Source organism: Pelodiscus sinensis, chromosome 1, assembly GCF_052426305.1.
Source record: "Pelodiscus sinensis isolate ZL-2025 chromosome 1, ASM5242630v1, whole genome shotgun sequence".
Lineage (NCBI taxonomy): Eukaryota > Metazoa > Chordata > Testudines > Trionychidae > Pelodiscus > Pelodiscus sinensis.
The window spans coordinates 85,949,443-85,975,686 of record NC_143052.1 but is presented as its reverse complement, the minus strand read 5'-3'; the positions used below and the strand labels follow the sequence as shown (position 1 = coordinate 85,975,686).

Here is a 26,244-nt window from a genome sequence, read left to right as displayed (position 1 = left end):
GCTCCAACAACTGCGCAGAAGCCGACATCGGCAAGAGCGCAAAAGCCGGCACTGCCAACGGCTGCCCAAGCGGCACTGGCTGCAGCATTTTTAAACCCCTTGGTGCTGAGCCATCAACTCTCCCAGGCGGCACCACTGCCATTATCCAATCTGCTGGCACCGGGCTCTTCCTCGGCACCACCAACGCCACCCCCGTGTGGAGATACAGCGGCACTGCAGCCACGTTCGGCACCGGGCTCTCCACCAACAGATGAAATTGACAAGGCTTCACTGTCTTGCAAAGCTGCAGGAAAAGAAACTTACAGGGCACTTTCCCCATCACCTACCTTCTCTCCAGAACCATCTCCTTCTCCACCCAGGTACCGAAGGCACCGGGACTATAGCCTTTCTCCATCTTACCAAGTGCTTAGAAGACCTTTCCATGGGGACACGGTCTATCTAGAAACAAGACGCTCTCCATCGCGTTCTCACTCCCCCAGGAGGTCACCAAGGCATAGATCACGTAGGCGGTTGCCGTGGCGGATCTACTACATCCACAGTTCAAGATCCTCCAAATACTCCTCGCCAGCACGGTCTGACCATTACCATGGGGCTGAATATGACCGCCCCCACCCTGGACACGCTACCCTATCTTATAGGGGTTCTTCATGTACCCGTCCATCACCATGCTAATTCGAACTAGTTTTTAAGTCTAGATGTGCTAATTCGAATTAGCTTAGTTCGAATTAACTAAGTTAGTTCGAATTAGTGCTGTAGTGTAGACATACCCTCTGAGAATGTTTCCTTTTTTGCAGCAGTATTACATTGTTGACCCTTATTTAGTTTGTGATATACTATAATCCTCAGATCCTTTTCTGCAGACCTCCTTCCTAGATAGTCATTTCCCAATTTGTATTTGTGAACATTGCATTTCAAGAGCTTGTTGGATAACCTGTACCCTGCTGTATTTCCCAACAAATGTAAGGGTAGATGCAGTCCCCCATTACCACTAAGTCCTGTGGTTTTGGGTGATTTTGTGTTAGAAAAGGTGAATGACACTTTTTATGTTCCAAGATAGTTTGTGTATAATAAATCCTTATGGCCCACGTAGATGGGCCAAATGTTAGAAAAGCCTCTTTAGGAAGAAAAGTAGAAAAAGATACTCAAATTGTGAACTGCAATTTGCGTATCTTTTTCCGACTTTTCTTTGTAGGGTAGCCATAGCCCTAGTCAGGCTGTACCCAAAGATATTCTTCCCCTTCCTTTTGCTGTGTTTTTAAAAGCCTTTTTACAGGTGCAGCACTGTTAGCATCTCTTCCTGCTGCTAGTATGGAACACCTGTAATTAGAGTACATTCTAAAATAACTCTTAACATTTTCATGACTGAAACTGTTACTGGCTCTATCTAGCCTTCAAACAAAGTATGGCACCAATGAAAATTCTGCCTGTCCCAAGAGTCAGGCTCAAAGAGAAAGGTACTGCACATACAGTTCTCTGTTAAAATTGATTCAGAAGTGGAAAATGAGTAAAGAAATTTTATTTTTTACTGTCTGGAGAAATCTCATTCCACTGCATGAAGGAGAGGACACTGAAAGAAAACCCTAATCAAAGAACCAGCTCTGTTAATGATGTATTTTGTACAGTTGAGAACCAAGTAGCTAGCTGAAACAGGGAATCAAGATCTTGTACATAAATGTGTCCAAAGTGTGAAAATATTTATGGCTGAACACTTTCCACATATAGACATCCGAAGTCCCCTTTCATAGCTAGATTAACATTTGTATTTGATTGGTGGGACATTATTCCGAAATAACATAGTGTGTGTTTACATTACAAGCCTTTTATTTCAAAATAATGTCAGGACTGGAGGACTTCTTACTCTGACTCATGTTAACCCTCATTTTACGAGGAGTAAGGGAAGTCAAAGGAAGAGTGGTCAGCCTCCTGCTCTGTAGACAGCACCAAAAGCTGAAATAAGCTATTTTAACTTAAGCTATGCAATTGACGTAGCTGAAGCTGTGTAGCTTATTCCAACTTTAGCCCTGCTGTGTAGCTGTACCCATTGTTATCACTTTGGCAAAAAAACCTCTCCAAACTGTGCTTTCACATTTGAATGACTGTGTACAGTCTTTTTCATGTAATTTTTTTGTTCCAGAGGAGGCTGTGAAGGCTAGGATTATAATAGAGTTTAAAGAGAAGCTAGATAATTTCATGGAGGTTAGGTCCATAAAAGGCTATTAGCCAGGGGATAAAATGGTGTCTTTGGCCTCTGTTTGTCAGAGGCTGGAGACGGATGGCACGAGACAAATCGCTTGATCGTTGTCTTTGGTCCACCTTCTCTGGGGCAGCTGGTGCTGGCCACTGTCGGCAGACAGGATACTGGGCTAGATGGACCTTTGGTCTGACCCAGTATGGCCCTTCTTATGTTATGTTCTTATGTAGTTTCAAATTTTCATAGCAATCAGTCAGTTTACTTATCTGTGTTTTACCCCAAACCACACTCAAAAAAGAACGAGCAACAGCTGTAAACATCGGATGGTAGATAAACACTGGGGTTCTGCACAGACAGGAACAAACAATTTTAGCTGTCGATCCAACTGTTCATGACCATATCAGACAAAATAAATCAATAAATGAATCCAGTCACTGCACAGAAAATTTCATTTTGGATATTTACTTGTATCTGAACATGTTATTATCTGGTAGACCTCTCCCCTCCAGACAAACTGACTGATCAGTCCACAACACTGCAAGTATCTTCAATGATATTCCTACACGGAACACTTGCAAAGCCGCAACATGGCTAACAGTGCACACTTTCTCCTCCCATTATGCTATCACTCAGTACTCAAGAGATGATGCCAAATTTGGTCAAGCTGTACTGCAGTCTGTGTATACATGAGCTTTGATCCCAGCACCTATTTAACTGCTTGGAAGTGCAATCATATACAATCACTCAAAGAAGAAAAAATGGTTACTAACCTTTCATACATGTTGTTCTTTGAGATGTGTTGCTTATGTATATTCCACAAGCTGACCTGCATCAGAAAGAAGGAATTGGGATTGGCTTGACCATAGCAGAAAATAGAGCTGTCCCAATAGTATCACTGAGGCAAAAGATTTCCAGAATGACAACTTACTATAACTGTCAGCCAGCCCTGGAGGGGGGCCCTTTTGCCAGTCATTGTCACAGCTATTTACTGACAGCAGAGGAATGCCATTCCAAGCTATGGAACTGAAAATGTGCAAGTGATTACAGATCCTTTTGCCTGCACTTCCCCCAAATTTGACCCCTTTTACTCTGTGCCCTCGAAACTGTCCTTGTCCCAACCCTGACTCTTCCTCACCCCTGGCTTGTTTTCCTTAACACATTCTTCTTGTCTGCACAGTGCCAGTCTCCATTCCTCAGGCTTTTTGACCCAGTTCCTTTGCCCAGAGAGTACTAATCTTCCCGCTTGCTATCTGAGTCTAAATCTCACACTGTTTTTTTGCCCATTTAGTCCCAGTTTTCTACCCCTGATCTCAGCTTCTTGTAAGATTGCCGCCATGCCACAATCCCCAGGCCCATCTAACCCCTTACCAGTTCCCCATTGCTTTGCCCAAACATTCCAAGCTTCTGCTACCTCTCATTCAAGCCCTTGTGTTTCATTGCTCTGTTGGTCTCAGTCTCCTCTCTCCAGCTCTGTCTCCTTGCCCCACTATTTCTAGTCCTTCCCATATCTCAGTCAATTTCTCACCCCCCTTCACCTTGGCCTACACACCCACACTTCTCCCATCCCTACCCACTTCATTCTGGCTTTTGTTCCCTCTGAATTTGTGAGGAGGCTTCTTTGTCCACGTTTTCTGGGTGCCAGCAGGGCGGGGCGGAGGTAATTGATAGCACAGAAGATATAGTTCCCACCACAGCCTTGAAAACTTGGAGCAGCAAGGGAAAGTCTGCCTTTACGCCATAGCCCTGGGTCAGAACATATTCAGTTATCCTGTGGAGATGACACATGCAGAGTCTGGTAGCCTCTAAGAGCAGTGCTGGCATGGTACATTCTCAGTGAAGACAATCTCCAGAGTTGCTGAATTTTGAAGTCACAATTAAGCATGTGAAAACCAAAGTTCTTAATGTAATCACTTTCTACAGCATTCGCAGCTATTCCCTCCTAAGCATAATAGCTCTGGTTGAGCTATATCGGAGAATGTCAGTTGCAACTTCCTGATATTCACATCTGGACATACTCATTTTCAATACTAGATACTCCCTTTCTGCCTGTCCTCAGTTCTTTGAGTGTTTTCAAGAGTCTCAATACTCTATGGGTACGTCTAAACTACATCCATCTTTCAAAAGAGGGATGTAAATTAGACATATCGAAATTGCAAATGAAGCTGGGATTTGAATTTCCTGCACTTCATTTTCATAATCATGTTGTGGTGTTTTTTCAAAAAATGCTATTTCGAAAGTGAAACCATAGTCTAGACACGGTTCTTTTAAAAAAAACAAAAAACAAAAAAAACCCCAAAAAAACCTTTTTCGAAAGATCTTGTAAACCTCATCTTTTGATTAGTCCAGGATCTTTCGAGAAAGGCTTTCATGTGCATTTCTCAACTTTGAATGTCTACCTAGAATTGCAGTGACACTCTCTCACAGCACATGCACATGCAACAGAATAAAAGGATTTCATTCTGTGTTTATTATTAGTCTAATCAGTTGCCAGAATGTTTGCTTTTTTATTTGAGGTATGAGGAGAGGTCATTATTGACCTGCAGAAAAGGGGCAAAGTGGTTCATATCTAATTCACTAATCAAAGTTGAATACTATGAGTTTCTCAGGTTGTTAGTTTGTTGCTGCATCAATAGTAATAAAAATTCTACAGTCTGAATATATACCCATTCTGTTGTGTGAGAAGAGAATCCAGCTCACCAGTTCAAATTTTAATTAAAATCGTTGCTTCTTTTTTCTGCAGTTGCTAATGTGTTGTCAGCCATGTTGTATTTTAGCATTTTGGGATACAGTTTATATCAAAGATGTGAGGAGGTCAAATCTTACACTGACATAAATTGAATTTGGAGCCAGGCTGTTATAAACTAGGCAAAAGATCTGGCCCTAAGAAGTTCAAGATATAATCTTAAACTATTACTCTGATTTTCAATTTGATGCCATGGATTATAAAAATTTATCCTGCTCACAAGATAAAATGAATGAATGGCTGCTGGGCTAACTAATTCAGAGAGATCAAATGAGATAGGAAGATATCTATAGGTGTATAATTCTTCACTGTCTTCTTTCTCTGTTAAATTGCTGGTTATAGCTTATTAAGATAATTACACCTGTTACACTACTATTGTATCTGCCAGATCATGTAAGTAGCCTGAGCTACTTATCAAGGTAAGCAATGGAAACAGGTGACAGAAAGTGGTGGGACTAGTGCAAGAAACTCTCTTACCTAATGGTTTTCAGATTTGCTAGAAGCCAGTTGAACAAATCTTTTTACCATGCGCTTAATCTCCCTGCAGCTCATCTGGTTCTCCATTAGCCATGTTAAAATTATTGTTAAACTAATTGTGTTATCTTTGCAATTTTATAAAATTAGATGATTTCATTTAAACTAATTTCAATTGGGAACCTGCAATATCCATTAAAAGTTAACACTATATTTCATTCAACCTTAATATTTCATTGAATGCCTTAATGGTGATTCTTCTGAAGTTTTAATTAAACTGAAGGTTTATTTATAATTTCAAGACCATTCCATCCATACACTGAAGCAGCTAATGAAAAGTGCAATATGGGTTCTGTTCAGAAAGAATCAGCAGGTGATGATTATACCTTGCTGAACAGTGATGTAAAATCAGCATATTGAAAAAAAAGTTGTGGCTTATTTTAACACTATACTACAAGGGGTTTACTTTTTTTTTTAAAAAAAGAATGAAACTAATCATTGGCTTCTTGATTCAAATAAAAATTTCCATTTGTATGATTTTATGATTTCTCTAATATATGCATTCAACTGTAGCACTTACAAAAGTGTTAGAACAGCCTGTGAACTCCCTACACCCCCCCACCCCACACACACACTTTTACACTCATACACAGGGGCTGGAAGGCTCATTGTGCCCTTTCCTCATGTACATAGAAGGTGATCACAGTCTCAACTTGAATATAAAGGTCTCAAATCCAAGAACTTGATTTGATTCACAATATGATCACTATACTAATGCAATATCAATAGTTAAAACTAAACAAAAAGTTTCAGTACATGGACAATGAGGTCAATCTCATGAAGACAATTTAATATGAGAATATACCTATGACTAAAAAAACCCTAAGTTGAATTAAACTGTAAAACTGTCTGATTTTAGGTATAAAAAGCCAAGTGAAGAAAATCACTTAGGACTGTGTACTATTTCAAGTAGGTCAAGCATATACACTAAAATTAGAATGTGATGATCTCTTAATTCTTTCTCTTCTTTGTGAATTACTGAGTGTCAAAGAATAATGGTCTGCATTTAGCATATATTAAATCTGAATCGAGATACTGACATGGCATGATATGATATACGCTATAGTGGTAGATGGGGGGGGGGCTGATGTGAAATTATACTTTAAATGGCTATTTACATGTGTTGGTACTTTTCTTTATACTGGTTGCTGCACTTTAACAATTAGGATGTAGAAGTATAAATCTTGTAATGTAGCCAAATTTCAACTCCACATCAATTCTGAAACAAATTGTCATATTTATAACTGAAATATGGTACATCACTCAACTATGAGAGTATTTACTATAGTAAAAATATATTTTATTATGGTACTGTATATTTTGCAATTTTGTGTTAAACATAAGGAACTACAGTAAACTTCTGATAATCCGGCACCTTTAGGACCCAGGGGGTGCTGGATTATCAGATATGCCAGACTATTGGAAGGGGGGGTGTCTATGAGGTGTCTGGGGTAGAGTGGGGGGGATGCGCTCCTCGGTGCTGCGGGACCAACCTGGCAGCACCCCAGCTGCTCTGCCCCAGGCATCCCCAAGTCAGCCGCTGCTGAAACTGACCAGTGGCTGACTCTGGGAAGCCCGGGGCAGAGCACCCCAGCTACTCTGCCCCCGGCTTCTCAGAGTCAGCTGCTGGTCAGTTTCAGCAGCGGATGAATAGTGGAAGCCCGGGGCAGAGCAGCTCCAATTGTCTGGCTGCCCGGAGCACTTCTGGGTTCCAAATGGTGCCGGACCATCAGGCGTTCCGGACCATTGGATGCCGGACCACTGGAGTTTTACTGTGGAGGAATAACAGGTAGTTCGAAATAGGGCTTTATTTTGAACACCCATTTCACTGCCGCGTGTGATGTGGGCAGTTATTTCGGGCTTGTAAATTTCAAAAAGTGGCGCCCAGCCGGAAAGATGCAAATCAAGCACGGGATATTTAAATCCCGGGCTTGATTTGCAATTCCGAATGCCTGCATTTGCAGCCCTATTCCGAAATAGGCTGCAAGTGTAAACATACCCTTAGAGTTCTTTGAAGGGATTAACAAACATGTGGACAAGGGGGATCCAGTAGATATAGTATACTTAGATTTTCAGAAAGCCTTTGACAAGGTCCCTCACCAAAGGCTCTTGTGTAAATTACATTGTCATGGAATAAGAGGGAAGGTCCTTTCATGGATTGAGAACTGGTTAAAAGACAGGAAACAAAGGGTAGGAATAAATGGTAAATTTTCAGACTGGAGAGGGGTAACTAGTGGTGTCCCCCAAGGATCAGTCCTGGGACCAATCCTGTTCAACATATTCATAAATGATCTGGAGAAAGGGGTAAGCAGCAAGGTGGTAAAGTTTGCGGATGACACTAAACTGTTTAAAATAGTCAAGATAGAAGCAGACTATGAAGACCTTCAAAAAGATCTCACCAAACTGAGTGATTGGGCAATAAAATGGCAAATGAAATTAATGTGGATAAGTGTAAAGTAATGCACATTGGAAAGATAACCCCAACTATACATAAAGTATGATGGAGACTAATTTGGCTACGAAAAATCAGGAAAGAGATCTTGGAGCTATCATGGATAGTTCTCTGAAAACTTCCACACAGTGTGCAGCAGCAGTCAAAAAGGCAAATAGGATGTTAGGAATTAAGAAAGGGATAGAAAATAAGACAGAATATCTTACCTTCCCTGTATAAAACTATGGTACGCCCACATCTTGAATACTGTGTGCAGATGTGGTCTCCTCACCTCAAAAAATATATTTTGGCCTTGGAAAGGGTTCAGAAAAGGGCAACTAAAATGATTAGGGGTTTTGAACGGGTTCCATATGTAGAGAGGCTAAAGCGACTGGGACTTTTCAGTTTAGAAAAGAGGAGACTGAGGGGAGATATGATAGAGGTATATAAAATAATGAGTGGTGTGGAGAGGGCGGATAAAGAAAAGTTATTTATTAGTTCCCATAATAGAAGAACTAGAGGACACAAAATGGGTAGCAGGTTTAAAACTAATACAAGAAAGTTCTTCTTCACACAGTGCATAGTCAACCTGTGGAACTCCTTGCCAGAGGATGCTGTGAAGGCTAGGACTATAACAGAGTTTAAATAGAGGCTAGATAATTTCATGGAGGTTAGGTCCATAAAAGGCTATTAGCCAGGGGATAGAAATGGTGTCTCTGGCCTCTGTTTGTCAGAGGCTGGAGACGGATGGCATGAGACAAATTGCTTGAACATTGTCTTCTGTCCACCCCCTCTGGGGCACTTGGTGCTGGCCACTGTTGGCAGACAGGCTACCGGGCTAGATGGACCTATGGTCTGATCCAGTACTGCCATTCTTATGTTCTTATGAATAATCTTTAATTTTTTTAAATGCAAATAAATGCATTAACCAACTTCATGTGACTAATTTATGAACACACCTAAGAACATGACCTGAATTTCAAATGGATAACTATCTGAAGGAAGATGTGTAATCTTTGTTTAGAGTTTTGTTGCTCACATTTCTCTCAGCTCATTAGATGACAATGTATATTTACAAAGCCAATTGCAAGTGTTGAAGAGGAAGAAAATTCATTTCAGATAAATCTTTGAGCACGTATTCAGATTGCTGCCTGAGGGCTGGTGTGGGAATGCAACACAACAGCCCCCTCTGGCCAAATGGAACTTTGTACCAGCGTTTGCTTAGTCTGGCAGGGCAGTTACTCAGTTCCTCTTTTCAGAGTCCTGCTGGGGTTTGTTTTTTCTCCTTATTCCTGGTGGATCTCAGTGCCCAGGGGGTCTGGAAACTCCCTCAGCACTTAAATGTCTCGGGGTTGTAGGAGAAACACTGGGTTCAAGGTCAGGGTCTGAAGCCAGACATGTAGAATTGGGGCTAAACAATTCTTCCTGTACCCTGAACACAGGGCTGTCCCAAGGGGGCATAGAGCCTGGGGTAACAACCTGTTGCAGGACCCACATCTCCTCTGCTCCTCATCTCCTCTCCCAAGCTCTGCCCCTGCCCTGCACTATTGCCCCTCCCTTGAGCAACATGGCTCAAGGAATTATGGGGGCCAGGTGTGGTGGCAGCCAGGTTTGCCTTCCCCCCGCTCACCACGTTGGTGGTGGGGGCCAAGGTCCCTGCTCTGCCCCGCTGTTCTGCCCTCCTGGCCCTCAGTGCCTTGCTGATCCCTGGGCATCAGGAACCAAAGCATCTTGGGACAGTGTGCTCTGCTTCCCGCCACGCTGAGAAGCCACATGCACCAGGCTGGGAGAGGACAGCATTGTGTGGCAGAACAGGCTGCTGGGCAGCTCCAGCTCCCATCGCCTGTGCCTCCGCCTTATCCCTCTGCTTCCCAGGTCTTTCGTTCTTGTTGTTTTTGGGAGGATTCCAATCAGTTTTGGCAAGCAGCACCTGCATTAACCCCTTGATTGCTGGCCAACCATTGGATACATACACCCCATGACAATGCCACAACAAATCCAGTATTTCAGCCCTAATGCCCTTCCCAAACCAGGTATGACAACCCCTTTTCAAAGCAGTACTATGAATTCTTGGTGCAAGACAGAAGCAAATCCTGCAGTCCAAGTGATTGCCCCTGCCTGATGACATATCACCACAGGGGTTTTCTCAAATTCTGTTATGTGGCTGGAAATGAACCTTATTATCCATTCTTTGACAAATTGCATATTTATGTAGCTAGCTGTCATAATGCAGTACATTTAACATAGTTTGACTCAGTCTTGTAAAATGGTTCTAATTACGATATTACAAAAATGACTTGTGTGAAATTATTAACAGTATATACAAAAAGTATTGTTTTTACTAGCCATAAAATTACAGCAACACTACTACTTTCAGATGAATGGAGAGACACTTATCATGAATTTATGTTATGTTCATTGGAATTGTTTTGAAATTGGAAATATTTTATATAATTTTTACTTCTATTGTTATAACCATTTAAGGCTTAGGACAAATTCTCCTAGAACATAACTGTAACTACAAAATGCATCTTTTAAAGATCTCATAGGGTATGTCTACACTACCCTTCTAGTTCGAACTAGGAGGGTAATGTAGGCATACCACACTTGCAAATGAAGCCCGGGATTTGAATTTCCTGGGCTTCATTTGCATAAGCGGGGCGCCGCCATTTTTAAAACCCTGCTCGTTCGAACCCCATGCAGTGCGGCTACACGGGGCATGAACTAGGTAGTTCGAACTAGGCTTCCTAGTTCGAACTACCATTACCTCTCTACTATTATGCAGTTTTAATTATCTGATAATATAATCTAAATTTAGTAAAATTCTTCACTGCTACCTGCTTTCCCGTTCTATTACAAAGACATCCCGCACCAGATAAGAATATCATCATGCATTAGTATTGTTTGCAACTGCTACTACCTCCACAAGTTATTTAATTAATTTCCAAGGTAAAAAGATAATGAGGGAGATTCTATCAGCTCCTTATAGAAAAATAAATCTCTCTCCATATTTCTGCAGTAACCAGAAACTATATTGTGGCATTGATAATCCCTGGACCTTTTTTGAGCCACTTCTACTGACAGAGGTTTTCTCTATATATAGGGCACGTCTAGACTATGTTCTAGTTTCAAAAGAGGATATGTAAATTCTGTGGAAATTTGCATATCTTCTTCCGATCCCTTTTTCGAAGGGGGGTGTTTCGAAAGTGAAAGTAGTCTGGGCGCAGTTTTTTTTGGGAAAAAATACCCTTTTTTGAAAAACCATGTGAACCTTCCTTTTTTAGAAGAATGTTTTTTTTTTTCTTCAAAAAAGGGTTTTTTTCCCGAAAAAAAGTGTCCAGACTACACTTTCACTTTTGAAACATTCTCTTTCGAAAAAGCGATCGGAAAAATTCCTGCAGAATTTACATATCCTCTTTTGAAATTAGAATATAGTCTAGACGTGCCGAAAATATAAAAATAATTTTCCTGAAGGACGAGAGAGTGAGATCATCATGCCTCTCTGCATTGCCCTGCCCCCTAGCCTCAGCAGAGTCCCCAGAGAGGGAAAAGACAGCCATGGCTCCGGGTTCCCCCCCCTCCTCAGGGGGTGCCCTGCTGGCCCCTGGCTTTCCTGCAGGAGGAGTAGAGGTTGGTGCCAGTGCATTCAGGGCCCCAACATTCTGGGTCTCAGCGGGGAACCACTGCCTCCAGCTGCCTTGGACCCTGTGTGCAGGCCACTGCCGGCTTGGTGCTCCAGCCTCACCTCGCCTCCCTCTCCTCCACAAGATTACAGCACCTGTGCCAGCTTCCTGTTGGGAGAGAAGGGAGAGGAGAAAGCCCCGACACTTTGTGCCTGATCTGGCTTGTGGAGAAGCACACTTGCTGCTCCTCCCATCCCTAGGGTTGCCAGCCTCACAAAAGATACTGAACATGGCGGGGGGAAAATTGGTTGAGCAAAAAAAAAAAAGGGGGGAGGGGGGACAAAATTGTTGAGCAAAAAAACAAGTGATGGTGCCTTTAAGTCCCATATTCCCTACCCCCACCAAACGCAGCAGGGGAAGAATGTCCCAAGCAGCCTTCTGTCCAAGAAAAACAGAAAATACCGGACATTGCATGTGCAACATGGCTTAAATAACAACTGTTATGGAAGGAAAGTAACCATTTCCTTATTTAACTAGATATTTTCATGTATTATACTCTGCCAGGTTCTTTTCTAGGTTTCAGTGATATATGTAAAGCCAAGGGCCCCTTAAATCAAAATAATGAAAATCTTGGCCACTAATTTTTTTGTTAATCTGTGTGTAAACAAAAAACTGGTATTATGGTTTCCTGACACCTCAGTATTTCCTGGTCAAACTGAAATTAAGCCTACTGGGATATCACTGGATTTAGGATTTTTCCCCTGTAGAGGATAGATTATGATTTTACTTACATAGTATTTAAGATCAAATATCTGAAGCTCTATTCTTCCCACTCAGGTGTAAGTAACTCCCACTGATTTCAACAAGGTCTATTCATGTCATGTGAAGAGAGAATAAACTTTCAACAAGTTTCCCTTTTCTCCAGTCTGTCAGCTGTGTTTGTAAAAGCAGTCTTAAGTGAAGTTCAAACAAACAGTGGTTCAGGTTAGATCTGAGCCACAGTTGCTTCTGACTTTTAGTTCTTGAACCAAATTTATATAAGCGATCACAACTGCAACAGCAATTGGACTCTTTAATGCTAAGCAGAAGGTCATGTAGTCAAGCCTTCTCATTGGTGTAATGCCATCTCTGGAAGATGTTACCACTAGGAATGATGATTATGAGCTAAAGATGCTGTAATATCACACACCTAAATATAGTGCATATACATGAAGGTAATATTATAGGTAGAAATTATAGTGAATACAAACAATTAAGTCATAAAGAAGCAAAATGGAAAGAAAAAAGGGCAGTTAAGAGAAACATTTTGTGTATCATGCTTTGAATTTACACTAGTGGATTTCCATTCAGATCTAGTCAAAGTGATGAGTATGCAGTAAGCTATATAGAAGGGTACTACCTTTATAGATCAATAGGGTAGGGTACTACCTTTATAGATCAATATATGGAGGGAGTTCTGTACATAAGGGGCAGCGTGGTAGAAAGCACAAGAGTGTTGTGGTATACGCAGAGAAGCTGGTAATTAAGTCTGGCATCATTGACAGAGGGTAGGGACATTGAGCCAACATGATAAGAGATAAGTGGATAAGTATATTACTTATGAGTACAGTAATTCCTCATTTAACACGGTAGGTATGTTTCAGAAAATGATTGTGCTAAGTGAAAATGTGTTATGCGGGTCAATTTTCCCATTGAAAATAATGGAAAAGGTGGGGGTTGCATTTCAAGCACATGTGTGCTCGCACCTCCAGCCTGCACTTGTTAGCAGCTTGGTCCAGGACATAAGGTTGGGAGAGAAAGGGGACTGGGTTATAGCAGGCAGGAGAGGTGTTTGGCTCTGGAGAAGGAAAGGGAAGGACAGGGGAGGGGGCTTACAGCCGGCGTCTGGGTTTCCCCAGCTGGCTGGTCACCGGCAGCTGCGTGGGGCTTCCTCTTCCTCCTTACAAAGCGGCAGAGGTTTGCTGCTTGCCGTGCAGTTCCCCGGTGACCCCCTCTGGCCAGTTGCCTTGCATCCAGCCAGATGGGGTCACGCTGCGAGCAGCAAACCTCTGCCTCTTTGCAGGGAAGCAGGGGAAGCCTTGTGCAGCTGCCAGCCACCGGCCGGCCCTAGGGGAAATCGTGTTATTGCAGGAATGGGGTTGTGTTGTTTGAAAAATGTCCCCTAAAAAAAAATTGTGCTATCGTGAAAACGTGTTAAACAGGAACGTGTTAAGTAAGGGATTACTGTATACTGTATGTTTTTTTTGTATATTAACTGTGAGAGGCTTAGTTGTAGAGGGCCTGGAAAGTGAAACAAGAAGTATGACCTGGAAACAGCAAAGAAAAGGATAGTCAGTAGAGGCACAAAAAGAGAAGAGGTACTGTGTTTAGATTTATAGTTATAAAAGCTTATCTTGGCAGGTGTATAGGTTATAGGAAGTTATGTGAGTATGAAAGAAGACAGAAAGGATGCCATAATAAGAATAGGAAATAATCTTCTGAAGTGTTTTTTGAAGTGTGGGTAGAAATAAAGGTTGGATTTCAGAAATTTGTAGGGAGGCTGAAGTGACAAATTTGGATGCAATCTAGATGTACAGAAATAGGGAGGAGTGAAAGATGACTCTAGCTTGTTAGCCTGAGTGCTAGGGGAGATATCAAGAGCGCCAGAGAATGGAGGGTACGGGTAGGGTTTTGACCATGTTAATTTTAAGATAACCATGTAGGATCAAAGAAGAGATGCTTAAGAGACTGTATGAAATGAATGTTTAGATGGTGAGAGACAGATGAAGAGTGAAATGGTAGATTTGTGAATCATCATCAAGAGAACAGCCGAAACTGTGTGAATGGATGAGCTCACCCAGACAGAAAATTTAAAAGAGGAAAAAGGATTCAAAGTTTGAGTCAGTTGGACATACCAACATGATGAAGTGAGGTGGATCCACTAACACCTCCTTTTGTCTAGGATTTAAATGTGTAATATTAGATTTAGGGCAGTTGATCACAGTTAACTCTCACAATTAACTCAAATTAATTATTATTTAAAAAATTACAATTAATAGCAGTTTTAATTGCACTGCTAAACAATAGAATATTAATTGACACCTATTAAATATTCTGGATGTTTTTCTGTATTTTCAAATACAGTAATTTAAATTTGCATAGAATACAAAGTTTACAGTGCTCACTTTATATTATTACTATTACAAATATTTGCAATGTAAAATTGATTTTTTAATTCATAACTACACTCAAAACCAACCAAACAAAATAAACTTTAGAGCCTATAAGTCCACTCATTCCTATTTTTTGTTCAAACAATCACTAAGAAAAACAAGTTTATTTACATTTACTGGAGTTAATGTTGCCCACTTCTTATTTACAACATCACCTGAAAGTAAAAAACACGTGTTCATATGATACTTTTGTAGGCAGCATTGCAAGGTATTTATGTGCCACATATGCTAAATGTTTATATGCCCTTTCATACTTTGGCCACCATTCTGGAGGACATGATTCCATGCTGAAGATGCTCATTAAAAAAGTAACTTGTGAGTCCTTGAGAGAGAATTGTATGTCTCCTGCTCCCACATTCTGCCATAGATTTCTTTTTTTAGAAGTTTTGGATGATGACCCAGCATATGTTGTTCATTTTAAGAACACTTTCACTGCAGATTTGACAAAACATGAGATTTCTAAAGATAGCTATAGCACTTGACCCAAGATTTAAAAATCTGAAATGCCTTCCAAAATTTGAGAGGGATACAATGTGGCACATGCTTTTAGAAGTCTTAAAACAGTAACACTCCAATGCAGAAACTAAAAAATAGAAAATCAACCTTCTGCTGGTGTCATCTGACTCAGACAACAAAAATTAATATGCTTTGGTCTTCACTGCTTTGGATAATAATTGAGCATAACCAATCATCAGCATGGACGCACATCCAGTGGAATGGAGGCTGAAGCATGAAAGAACACGTGAATCTTTAATGCATCTGGTAAATAAATATCTTGCCATGTCGGCTAGAACAGTGCCATGAGAATACCTATATTCACTTTTAGTTGCTCTTGTAAATAAGAAATGACCATCATTACCTCCTGCAAATATAAACAAACTTGTTTAAGCAATTGGTGGAATAAGAAGTAGGACTGGGTGGACTTGTAGGCTCTAAAGTTTTACATTATTTTATATTTGAGTGCAGTTATTTGTGTACGTAAGTCTACCTTTGTAAGTTCATCTTTCATGATAAAGAGATTGCACTACAATACTTGTATTAAGTGAATTGAAAAATATTACTTTTTATTTTTACAGTACAAATCTAAAACGAGTACCATACTGTGATAGACTGATGGCTAAGCCAGAGCTCTGCCATTGTAGCCTGCCCGAAGTGGCTGATGGCCACAGCTGAGCAAGCCCAGGCCTGAAGGGCTATTAGAAACAGCTGTGGGCCTCACTGGGAGAGGGCTATATAAGGCAGAGGAAGGAAGCCAGGAAGGGGCAAGGAGGAAGGGTATAGCTTAGTGTGCTCCCAGGCAGATGGAGGAGCTGACTGAATGAACTGTAAGCTTTGTAAATAGAAGGTGGTAGGCACTAATAATAAAAGCACGGATGACTGCACCAGATCTGCAGACGGATCAGCGTCTCTGGCTGATTTGTGGTCCAGAAGGTGTCCCAGACCAAGGGGCCTGAGCGAAGACTCCGCCACACATACACTTTAGATTCTGTGTTATAATTGAAAACAATATATCTGAAAATGTGAAAACATGCAAAAATGGAATTTTGTTATTAAGAGTGTGATAAATTGCTCTATTAATCACAATCAATTTTGAAATCATGTGATTCATCACAATTAATTTTTTAAATCACTTGATAACTCTAGTTACATTATTATCTTGCTCTGTCTTTTAAATCTCTAGTCCAGATGAGGAAAGTTGAGCATTAGCAAATACTAAGCTAGTTAAGATAAAATATAGCAGGAAGGCTAGCCTTTAACTCAATTAGCTTACAAGTGTGCCTTGTTTACAGTAGACTTTTAAAATGTCAGCATGTATTAAGCTAGCAAATGCTAACATATCTTTAAACTCTGAGACTACATCTATACTGTGCTCTCTTGCGCAAGAAAATATGCAAATGAGGTGAAGTGGTAAATATTGCTGTGCCTCATTTGCATACTTAATGAGATGTCATTTTTGTGCAAGGGACTTTTGTGCTGCTTTTTTTCAGGCAAACGGTTCTTGCACGAGAGGCGGGTTTTGTGCAAAAAGGAGCCATGTAGACAGCTCCTTTTTGCACAAAAGCCCCTTGTGCAAAAATGGCAGTTCATTAAGTATGCAAATGAGGCATGGCAATATTCATCACTTCACCTCATTTGCATATTTTCTTGCTCAAGAGAGTGCAGTATAGATGTAGCCTAATTGAGGCAGGAGACTCAGGAGAAGACAGAGTTCTGAAACTCAGGATGTGTGTACTACAGTATCTAGCAACAGAGGTTTGGTTTGGATGTTTGTGATCTTATGAAGCATTTTTATTTACAAGAGCAGAATTTGGGCCATAATCTTCCAACTGACCAATTATCTTAGTGTAATATTTGATTGTTCTCTTCTCTTTTTTCCAATAGCATATAGTGATGTAAATTAGAAGACTTTCTCCTTCTTGGTGGCTTTCCTAGTATTTTTTGTTGTTGTTTTTCATTTTTTAATTTCTGTCTAGGAATATACTCCTGCTTAACTGCAATCTCAATCTTTTTTCCTCTTTCTGCTCTCCACCCATCTTGCACTCTTGGCCCAGATATGACACTTAAATCATGTAGCTGAAAAAAATGAAACAGCTAATCAGTTGATGCTCACAATTGTGCAAATTATCTGGATGTCTTCCAATCAGGGGACTGGTATGCCATTGGCAGTCTTACAGCAACTGCATCCCAGCACACTGCTGTTGTTAAGAATAGAAAAGGCTCAGTATGTTTGCTTCACCTGCTGCACTGCACTTTTGTTAATGCTTTTTCAATTGGTGGCAATATGTTTTTCCTTGTATGTTGTTTATACATGTTCATCCTCTCTACTAAACTACTAACGACAGTGTTGCCAGCTAACATAGCATACTTTAAAATATTCTGAAATCCTTATTCCAAATTAGAACTAATTCTGACAGCAGTTAGCTACTAGGTATCTGATACTCATTTTATATATATATAGCTTTTCTACCGTATCCTAGACAGCTCTGACATTTCAGATTAGTTTTTAGAGATTCAAAACTGAATCATCTCTAACTGGTTAAAATTAACCCCAAATACAAGTGAGATTTTGATTCTGTGTTAAAGATTATTCAAGAGTAATACAACTCTCATTTTAATGGGACATTTATGTGCATTTGCACATTTTGGATATATTTGGGACTGGTGTGGACTTACTGCATACTATAACTGCATGGAGAAGGGGCGGGGAAAAGGGAAACGAAAGCTTCTAATACCAAAAAGATTATTGTACAGCTTTCCATTTTAGAAAGAAGCGAGGATTAAATTTTTTTTTACAATTATTTTGAAAACTCAGGTATGTGATTTACTAACATCTGGCTATTTAAATTATATATAACTGTGCAATGGACTTTGGCACATACAGAAATGAACATATGATACCTACCATGGAGTCTTTCTATTGTTGTTTCAGAATAAATTAATTTTATATTTGCATTTTCTATCTATATATTTTTTATTGAGTTGAAGCTTAATTTTTAGACTGAATTGCTCATCTGATACTATTCCAGATGCCTTTGCATGTTGGTGAAAGATTAATTTTTGCCTTTGGCAAGTATAACTTACACTGGACATTTTATTGCCATTATTTTTGCTATTAGAATATTAGTTTACCTGTTGGTAACTCTGCTTCCACCAACGTTACCAACAACCCTTTCACATTTAACATTTTTTTGCCTGGCACTTTATAGTAGTTTTGCAACATGAGTTGCTTGCTTTTCTCCTGATAGAAGAATTCGCAAACTAGAAAGTGGACATCCTGGGCTACCCCCAGGTACCTTGAGCATGCCTCTCTCCAATCAGTACCTTAGACTTTTAGAACAGTGCTCGTGTTAGTGGGTTCCTAGATGGCTTGTGCTGTAATCCACTCTTTGCAAATTTGCCATCACCACACGCCTTGCCTCTGTATTATGTCAGCAGAAGATGTCGTGTACAACAACTGAATTGAGTTATGCTATTGTATTTAGTTGCCATGGTAATTAAATTTGTGCGGTATGCCATTACAAGTTACAGTCATAAACACATAGGGCATATCCTTCCCCAGACAATGCTTTTCTTTGCTATGGAGTAGCAGTGCTTGACAACCCTCTGTAGGAGCAGTGGCCACTAGACCTGCAATGTATCAAAACCAGCAGTACCCTCTCCCCTTCTTCAAGTTGTTCTGTGAAACTACTTGCAGAGAACCTCTGTGGAACAGAGTGCCAGGGGATGCATACACTTGCAATGGGCTCTCAAAATCTCTACCTTTCAGTAAAGTGCAACCACGCTGGCTCTGCTGTGTTGGGGGACTGTGCATCTCTGTGTGGGGAGAGGAGAAAGAGTACAAGCTTTATCTGAAAGTCAAGACAGCTGTTATTTCTAAATTCAGAAGAAACCATGTTGTTTGCATCTCTACACTAATTTGAATGATATGTTCTCTTTTGCCTATTCATTAATTTCATACACACAAAACAAGCCAATAATTAATTCATGGATTCTGATAATCCATTAGAATTGGAATTAGTGTAGGTGGAAGAAGTATTCTGCTTTTGTCCCAATTGAAAGAAAGGAAACACTTTACTAGTACAGTGCTATCATTTCCATCTTGTAAAAATTGCAGGATTTTGCAGGGTCCTGTGTGAACCCATTCTAAGGCACCAATCCTGCAAAGACTTGCCTATGTACTTTATTTTCTCATCGTGAATAATCCCATTGTCTTCAATTGGACGTTTTGCCATGTGTAAAGATGAGCACGTTTTCAAATCTTTGCAGGATTGGTACCAAAGGCACCATTTTGTATTTTTTTTCATCTGGCTAATGAGACCATTTTGAGTTTATAAAATCATATTTGTACTGTTGCCAATTTGGTTTGGATATATTCCTGGATATTTTACCACATGACATAATCTTTAATTAAAGGATAATCTGTAATTCCCAGGGACTCCAATCCAATCCTGGATTGTTGGTAACCCTACATACATGATAATTCAGGAGGTCCAATTGCAAAACTTGCCCATTCTTTATCTTCCTTTATAGTACCTAGTGCACTTTAGGGCACTGTTATAAACAAATAAGGATGCTATTCTACAGAGCCTACACTATGAATGGACAAACATACAGACAAAGGATGGAAGGGTAAAAGATGCAACAGGTTTTTTACCTTCCCTTTCATTATTTCTTTTTCTGAATTTTAGTTTGAACCTTGTGTGATGTAGTGTTGGTACCTTGCTGGTTGCTATGCTGGGTGGTGGGCTGTGGGTGACCTCTGCTGATGGCTGTTTGTAGCACAGCCCAGCAGGACAGGGGATGAGTCATTATGCAAGGGGCTCCCAACCTGTCGGACCAGTTACCTCAAAGGGAGAGAAACAAAAGAAGGAGGGAGGGCCAGCCCCTGGCTGGGGGAGCAGGGCTGGAAGGGATGTTGGTTAGTTTCTGTCTGCAATCATGGAGGAGGCAGCCTAAGCAACGGGCTAGGGTTTAGGGGCCCAGTCTCCCCCATCTCAAGGGGGGCTGAGGCATCCTAGGCCTGCCCTGTAACCGGATTACATCTTTGCTGTGCTGTATCCTGGAGAAACAATAAACTCCTGGCTATTCTACTGGCTGGTGGAGTCTGCTTGTGCCATTACAGGGGTGCAGGAGGCAGGGGAATCCCGACATGCTGCCACACTGTTTACTTTTCTCAATGGAAATTAATTTTTAATTATTAAAGCTAGCCAGTTTTTTCTCTTGCATATAGTCTGAAGACCATTTTCTGTATTCATTTTACATGGTGAACCACAGCCACTGGGAGGGTGTGTGTGTGTGCCAGTGGACAGTCAATATCAGCAAAATGTCTTACTGTTTGCTAGCAAATTACCCTAATGGGTTAAGAATGAAAGTTTCCCAACCGTCAGTCTGTGGGAAAATGGATATGCCTTAATCTCCTCTGGGCAGCACGTTCTTCTACTGTTTGCTGGGAAATACTTTACTTTTGTACGACTCTTATGAACACCTGGTGGTTTCTGGCCCATTAGATAATTTCTTATCATATCAGATTACATGGGGTCTGATTTCTATATGCTTTCATATGGTTGATACAGAGTAGCCAAACACTGTGTTCCTGTGAGATCTTGTCTTTGCATATTTTTGTCATATTTTTCTGGATTGCAACCACAAATTTAGAGAAATTCCTATACCAGACTGTGCTATTTTCATTCATGGGGGATTGGGGCCACAGCCAGCACCTTTCACCTGCCTGGTGATTCTGCCTCTTTTCTGTATGGTTTTATGAGAAGCAATCCCATTCCAGGCACATCCCATTTTTCTGGCACAACCAAACCCTTCCCTTGCTTTAAGTTATGATAAAAGGAAGCAGTATACCAAATTTGGTGTCCAGAGGCAAGTGTCACTCCCAGCCCCATCACTGAGCCCACCTCCCCCATTCCAGGTTCTTTTCCCATTCCCTCCCCTGTTGTATGTCTCCTGAATAAAGACTCCCATTTTTTAATAAACAATGTCTGATTTGCTCTGCGCACCGGGGGTGGGGGTGGGTGGAGAATGTGTGGGGGAAAGGTGGGAAGGAGAAGGTCGGGAAGATGAGGAGAGTCTTGAATCTCCCCTTTAAACAGCTGAATGCATATTCCATCATCATTCGGCACCTGCCCAGCCTGCTGTTAAACTGCTCCTTGATGCAGTACAGGCTGCTCATGTAAGGCTTCATGAGTCAGAGGAGTAAAGAGTAGATTGTATCACCCATGATCATGATGGCCATGTCTGCCTTCCTTACTCTGATGGTGTGGTCTGGGGAAAAAATGCCGGCATGCATCATTCAGAAGCGGCAGGAGTTTCGAAAGATGCGGGCCTTGTGTGCCTTTCCAGACCATCCAACATTGATGTTAGTGAAGCATCCCTTGTGATCCATGAGGACCTGCAGCACCATGGAGAAGTACCCCTTCCTGTTGATGAAATCTGAGGCTCGATAGAGGGGGGCCAGGATAGTGATGTGTGTGCTGTCTATGGCTTCCACGCAGTTGGGGAAGCCTATGACAGCAAAGCTGTTAATGATTCTGTCCATGTTGCCCAGAGTGATGACCCTCTGTAGCAGCACGTAACTGATGGCCTTGGCTACCTGCAGGAACATGGCCCTGACTGTGGATTTCCCCACGTTGAACTGGTTCCTGTCTGAGTGGTAGCTGTCCAGTGTGGCAAGCTTCCACAGGGTGATGGCCACACACTTCTGCATGGGGATTGCGGGTCTCAGTCGGGTGTCCTGTAGCCCGAAGGCAGGGGTGAGCCACTCACAGAGCTCCAGAAAGATGGCCTTCCGCATGCAGAAGTTCTGCAGCCACTCCTGATCATCCCATTCCTGCAGGACAATGCGGTCCCAACAATCTGAACTTGTGTCCCGTTGCCAGAAGTGGTGTTCCATGGTATCCAAGGGAGGGAGTGTATACAGCAGTAGAAGCACCAGGATCTGGATAAACAGGGTCTGCGAGGCAGGCTGGGGTTCGTCCTCCTCATACTGGTCCCTCTGTAGCAACATGCACTTGGAAGAGAGGAAAGTGATCAGGAATAGTCAGCATGGATTCACAAAGGGCAAGTTGTGCCTGACCAATCTGATTAGCGTCTGATGAGATAACTGGCTCTGTGGACATGGGGAAGTCAGTGGATGTGATATACCTTGACTTTAGCAAGGCTTTTGATACAGTCTCCTACAATATTCTTGCCAGCAAGTTAAGGGAATGGGGATTGGATAAATGGACGGTAAGATGGATAGAAAGATGGCTAGAAGGCCGGGCCCAGCGGGTAGTGATCAACGGCTCGATGTCAGGATGGCAGTCAGTTTCTAGCGGAGTACCCCAAGGTTCGGTTCTAGGACCGGTTTTGTTCAATATCTTTATTAATGATCTGGATGAGGGGATGGATTGCACCCTCAGCAAGTTTGCAGATGACACTAAGCTAGGGGGAGAGGTAGATATGCTTGAAGGCAGGGATAGGGTTCAGAGTGACCTAGACAAAGTAGAGGATTGGGCCACAAGAAATCTGATGAGGTTCAACAAGGACAAGTGCAGAGTCCTGCACCTGGGACGGAAGAATCCCAAACATTGTTACAGGCTGGGGACCAGCCAGCTAAGTAGTAGTTCTGCAGAAAAGGACTTGGGGGTTACAGTGGATGAGAAGCTGGATATGAGTCAACAGTGTGCCCTTGTAGCCAAGAAGGCTAATGGCATATTAGGTTGCATTAAGAGGAGCATTGCCAGCAGATCCAGATATGTGATTATTCCCCTTTATTTGGCTCTGGTGAGGCCACATCTGAAATATTGTGTCCATTTCTGGGCCCCCCACTACAAAAAGGATGTGGACACATTGGAGAGGGTCCAGCGGAAGGCAACGAAAATGATTAGGGGGCTGGAGCATATGACCTATGAGGAGAGGCTGAGGGAGTTGGGTCTCTTTAGTCTGCAGAAGCAAAGAATGAGGGAGGATTTGATAGCAGCCTTCAACTTCCTGAAGGGAGGTTCCAAAGAGGCTGGAGAAAGACTGTTCTCAGTAGTGACAGATGGCAGAACAAGGAGCAATGGTTGTGGTGGGAGAAGTCCAGGTTGGATAGTAGGAAAAAATATTTCACTAGGAGAGTGGTGAAGCAGTGGAATGGGTTACCTAGGGAAGTAGTAGAGTCTCCATCCCTAGAGGGCTTTAAGTCTCTGCTTGACAGAGCCCTGGCAGGGTTGATTTAGTTGGGATTGGTCCTGCCTAGCGCAGGGAGCTGGACTTGATGACCTTCTGAGGTCTCTTCCAGCTCTATGGTTCTATGATTCTACGCAGGCACTTTGGAACTACTGCACCATGAGGCACAGCAGAAGGACCATGAGCTTTGCACTGCTTTGCAGCAGCTCTGACTTCATGGCGTCAGTGCGGTGGCATCCATGTTGGCAATCAGAGCACAAGAAGGCACATGCCCACTGCGTCCCTTTTCTGTTCTGCGAGGAGGGAGGCAGTGGAGGAGTGACTTGTGAGATGTGGCCATAGAGAGGAGCCCCTGAAAGCATGCTGAACCAAGCAGCCACAGGAAGTATCCGTCCTCCTGGTGCCCTCACCAGAGTTTTTCCAGGGGCTCTAAGTTCCAGGCAGGGTCCGTTAAATGTGCATGCACTATTTTGGACTAATTCAGACTAATTTCAAGGCTTCCCCGTAGCGAGGACACGCTAGTTTGAATTTGTTAAATTGGGAGTTCTTACATCCAAATTAGTAATTTTGAAATAGTTTTTAGGTGTAGACATGGCCAAAAAGACATAGGTAAAAAGAATAACAAAAGAGAGCCCTAGTGCCTGTAATGCTAGCCATTCAAGATATTAAGAGGAAAGTAATCTCTTCTGGGTTTTGCCATCAAACGATAGATCGGTTATCTATATGTTTAGTATGAACAAACTCTCAAAAACCCTTTAAACAAAGAAATTCCATTTATTAACTCTATATAATTTTATTTTTCTTAAAATACACTTTTAAAATCTAATCAGGATATATATCTATACTTAGCAAAAAAGTACAGTAAAAGCAACTGCACCATTAAAGCATTTGCAATATGCCAAATGAAGAGTTGAAGAAATTAATACACAATCATAATCACAAATAATCAGGGCTTGAGAAACAGCGGCAAAACCTACTTGCCTACCCTGCACTGTGGATGCGCAAGACCCGCATTGCGCATGTGTGACGGCGGGTTGGGGGTCCCCCGTCTCCTGCACCCCGAAATGGCACAAACAGACTGCACCAGCCGGTGGAATAGAGGAAGTTTATTGCCTCTCCAGGATACAGCACAGCACAGATGTAATCTGGTCACAGAGCTGGGCTAGGATGCCTCAGGCCCCCCTGAGATGGGGGAGACTGGGCCCCTAAATTCCAGCCCCTTTCCCTAGGCTGTCTCCTCCATGCTCTCAGACAGCAACCAACTAACTCTCTTCCAGCCCTGCCCCCCAGCCAGGGCAGCATTCCACCTTCCTTTGTTCCTCTCCATGGGGGGTGTCTGGCCATACTGGTTTGCATAGTGACTCATCCTGTTTTGCTGGGTCCTGGTACCCATGGCAGCCAGTGGGGGTTACCCCAGAGCCAGCAGCATAGAAACCAGCCAGGTACCCCCACTACGTCACAGCATGCGTGCGCCACTGGTGAACGGGGCGATCAGCTGAAATCTACTTGCCACGGCTGAGTAGATTCAGTGATTTGTCGAGCCCTGCAAATAATGAAATAAAATTTAATATTCAATAGTGAGATTTATGATAGAATATAAGTAACTCCTTCCAGTCACTAAATTTAGGGTTTCAATAGGAAGTGATTTATTTAATTCGTTGAAGTTTAAGCTCTGTTTTTGACAGAGTTATTGAATTAAGTTCTCTTTTCCAGTTTTACTGCATCCACCAAGGCTATTTTCATCATGTAGTTACATTTCTATTTTTCAGGATGCTTACCCAAAGAAAAGGAGCTATACACTGGAAGTAGTACCTTCAGCTTCTCTTGATGCTCATTCTTCAGAAAATGAAAATAACCTTTGTGATTTCATGGACATAGCAGTTACGAAGAAACCTTGTTCTTTAGAAATAGCAAGAGTACCTTCCTCAAGAACAGGTAAATCACCACTATTCGCTTACCTTATCAATGTTATATTCTGATGATATGTATAATATTATAGTGTTGGCTTATAATATTTTTCACTATTGTATTGCCTTTCATCCAAGTATCTAAGTATGATTTATACCATTAATGAACTTCTATGAGAGGAGGCAAATATATTATCCATATTTTGTAAAAGTAAAGCTAAGGCAAGGGTTAAATGACTTCCTAGATTCATATGGAAGTATATGGAAAAGCCAAGGCCAAATTTCTCGAGTCCCAACATGTGCCTGAACCTCATCAACATCCCATTTTTACCAGGTGTTACCAGTAGTCTGTAATACAAACAACAAAATAAATAAAAAGTTCTGAATCTCTCACTACTTGACAATTAGCAAAATAAACACCAGAAAATAAAATTAAAGAAAGTACCTTTGAATTAATATATATATACAAAAGCAAAAAGCTCTGATTTCATATGAATGCAGTGAATAAAAACTGGAAGAGACATGAAATGACTGTCTAAAATAATTTTAATTTGACAAATTAGTGTGTGGATTACACAGTTCTGAACAGCAGTGAGTTATGTTTACAAGATAATAACAATTATACTGAGTCATATGAATAATATTATAAACAAGGACTCTGTTTACATTTTCCAAAAGTACATACTTCTCCTTGTTGCTCTTGTTTTGACTTTTCCTGAGTCACCCATTTATATCACATTTGCAAGGTATAATCTTCTTACTACAAATAATTGGAATCAGAGCATATTTTGACAAGTGAGAAATCACAACAGTATATGGAAACATTGGGAACGACACCATTGACTTTTTGATCACCATAATCTTGTTTATGAATCATAATTTTGGAAATACGTATGAATGTCAGATTATTAAGGGCTAGCTTATGAGTTAATTATCTACTCT

At 41.5% G+C, this 26,244-nt stretch overlaps 1 protein-coding gene across 6 annotated transcripts in view; it reads left to right on the top strand.

Annotated features, from left to right (window-relative positions):
* The window catches only part of ANKS1B (ankyrin repeat and sterile alpha motif domain containing 1B), an 821,971-nt gene that overhangs the window by 216,072 nt on the left and 579,655 nt on the right, over nucleotides 1–26,244 (top strand). For all 6 annotated transcript variants that reach the window (XM_075933985.2, XM_075933942.2, XM_075933974.2 and 3 more), the window contains exon 10: nucleotides 25,165–25,330. In XM_075933985.2, the coding sequence (XP_075790100.2) occupies nucleotides 25,165–25,330 (166 nt within the window). The remainder of the gene's footprint in view (nucleotides 1–25,164; nucleotides 25,331–26,244) is intronic.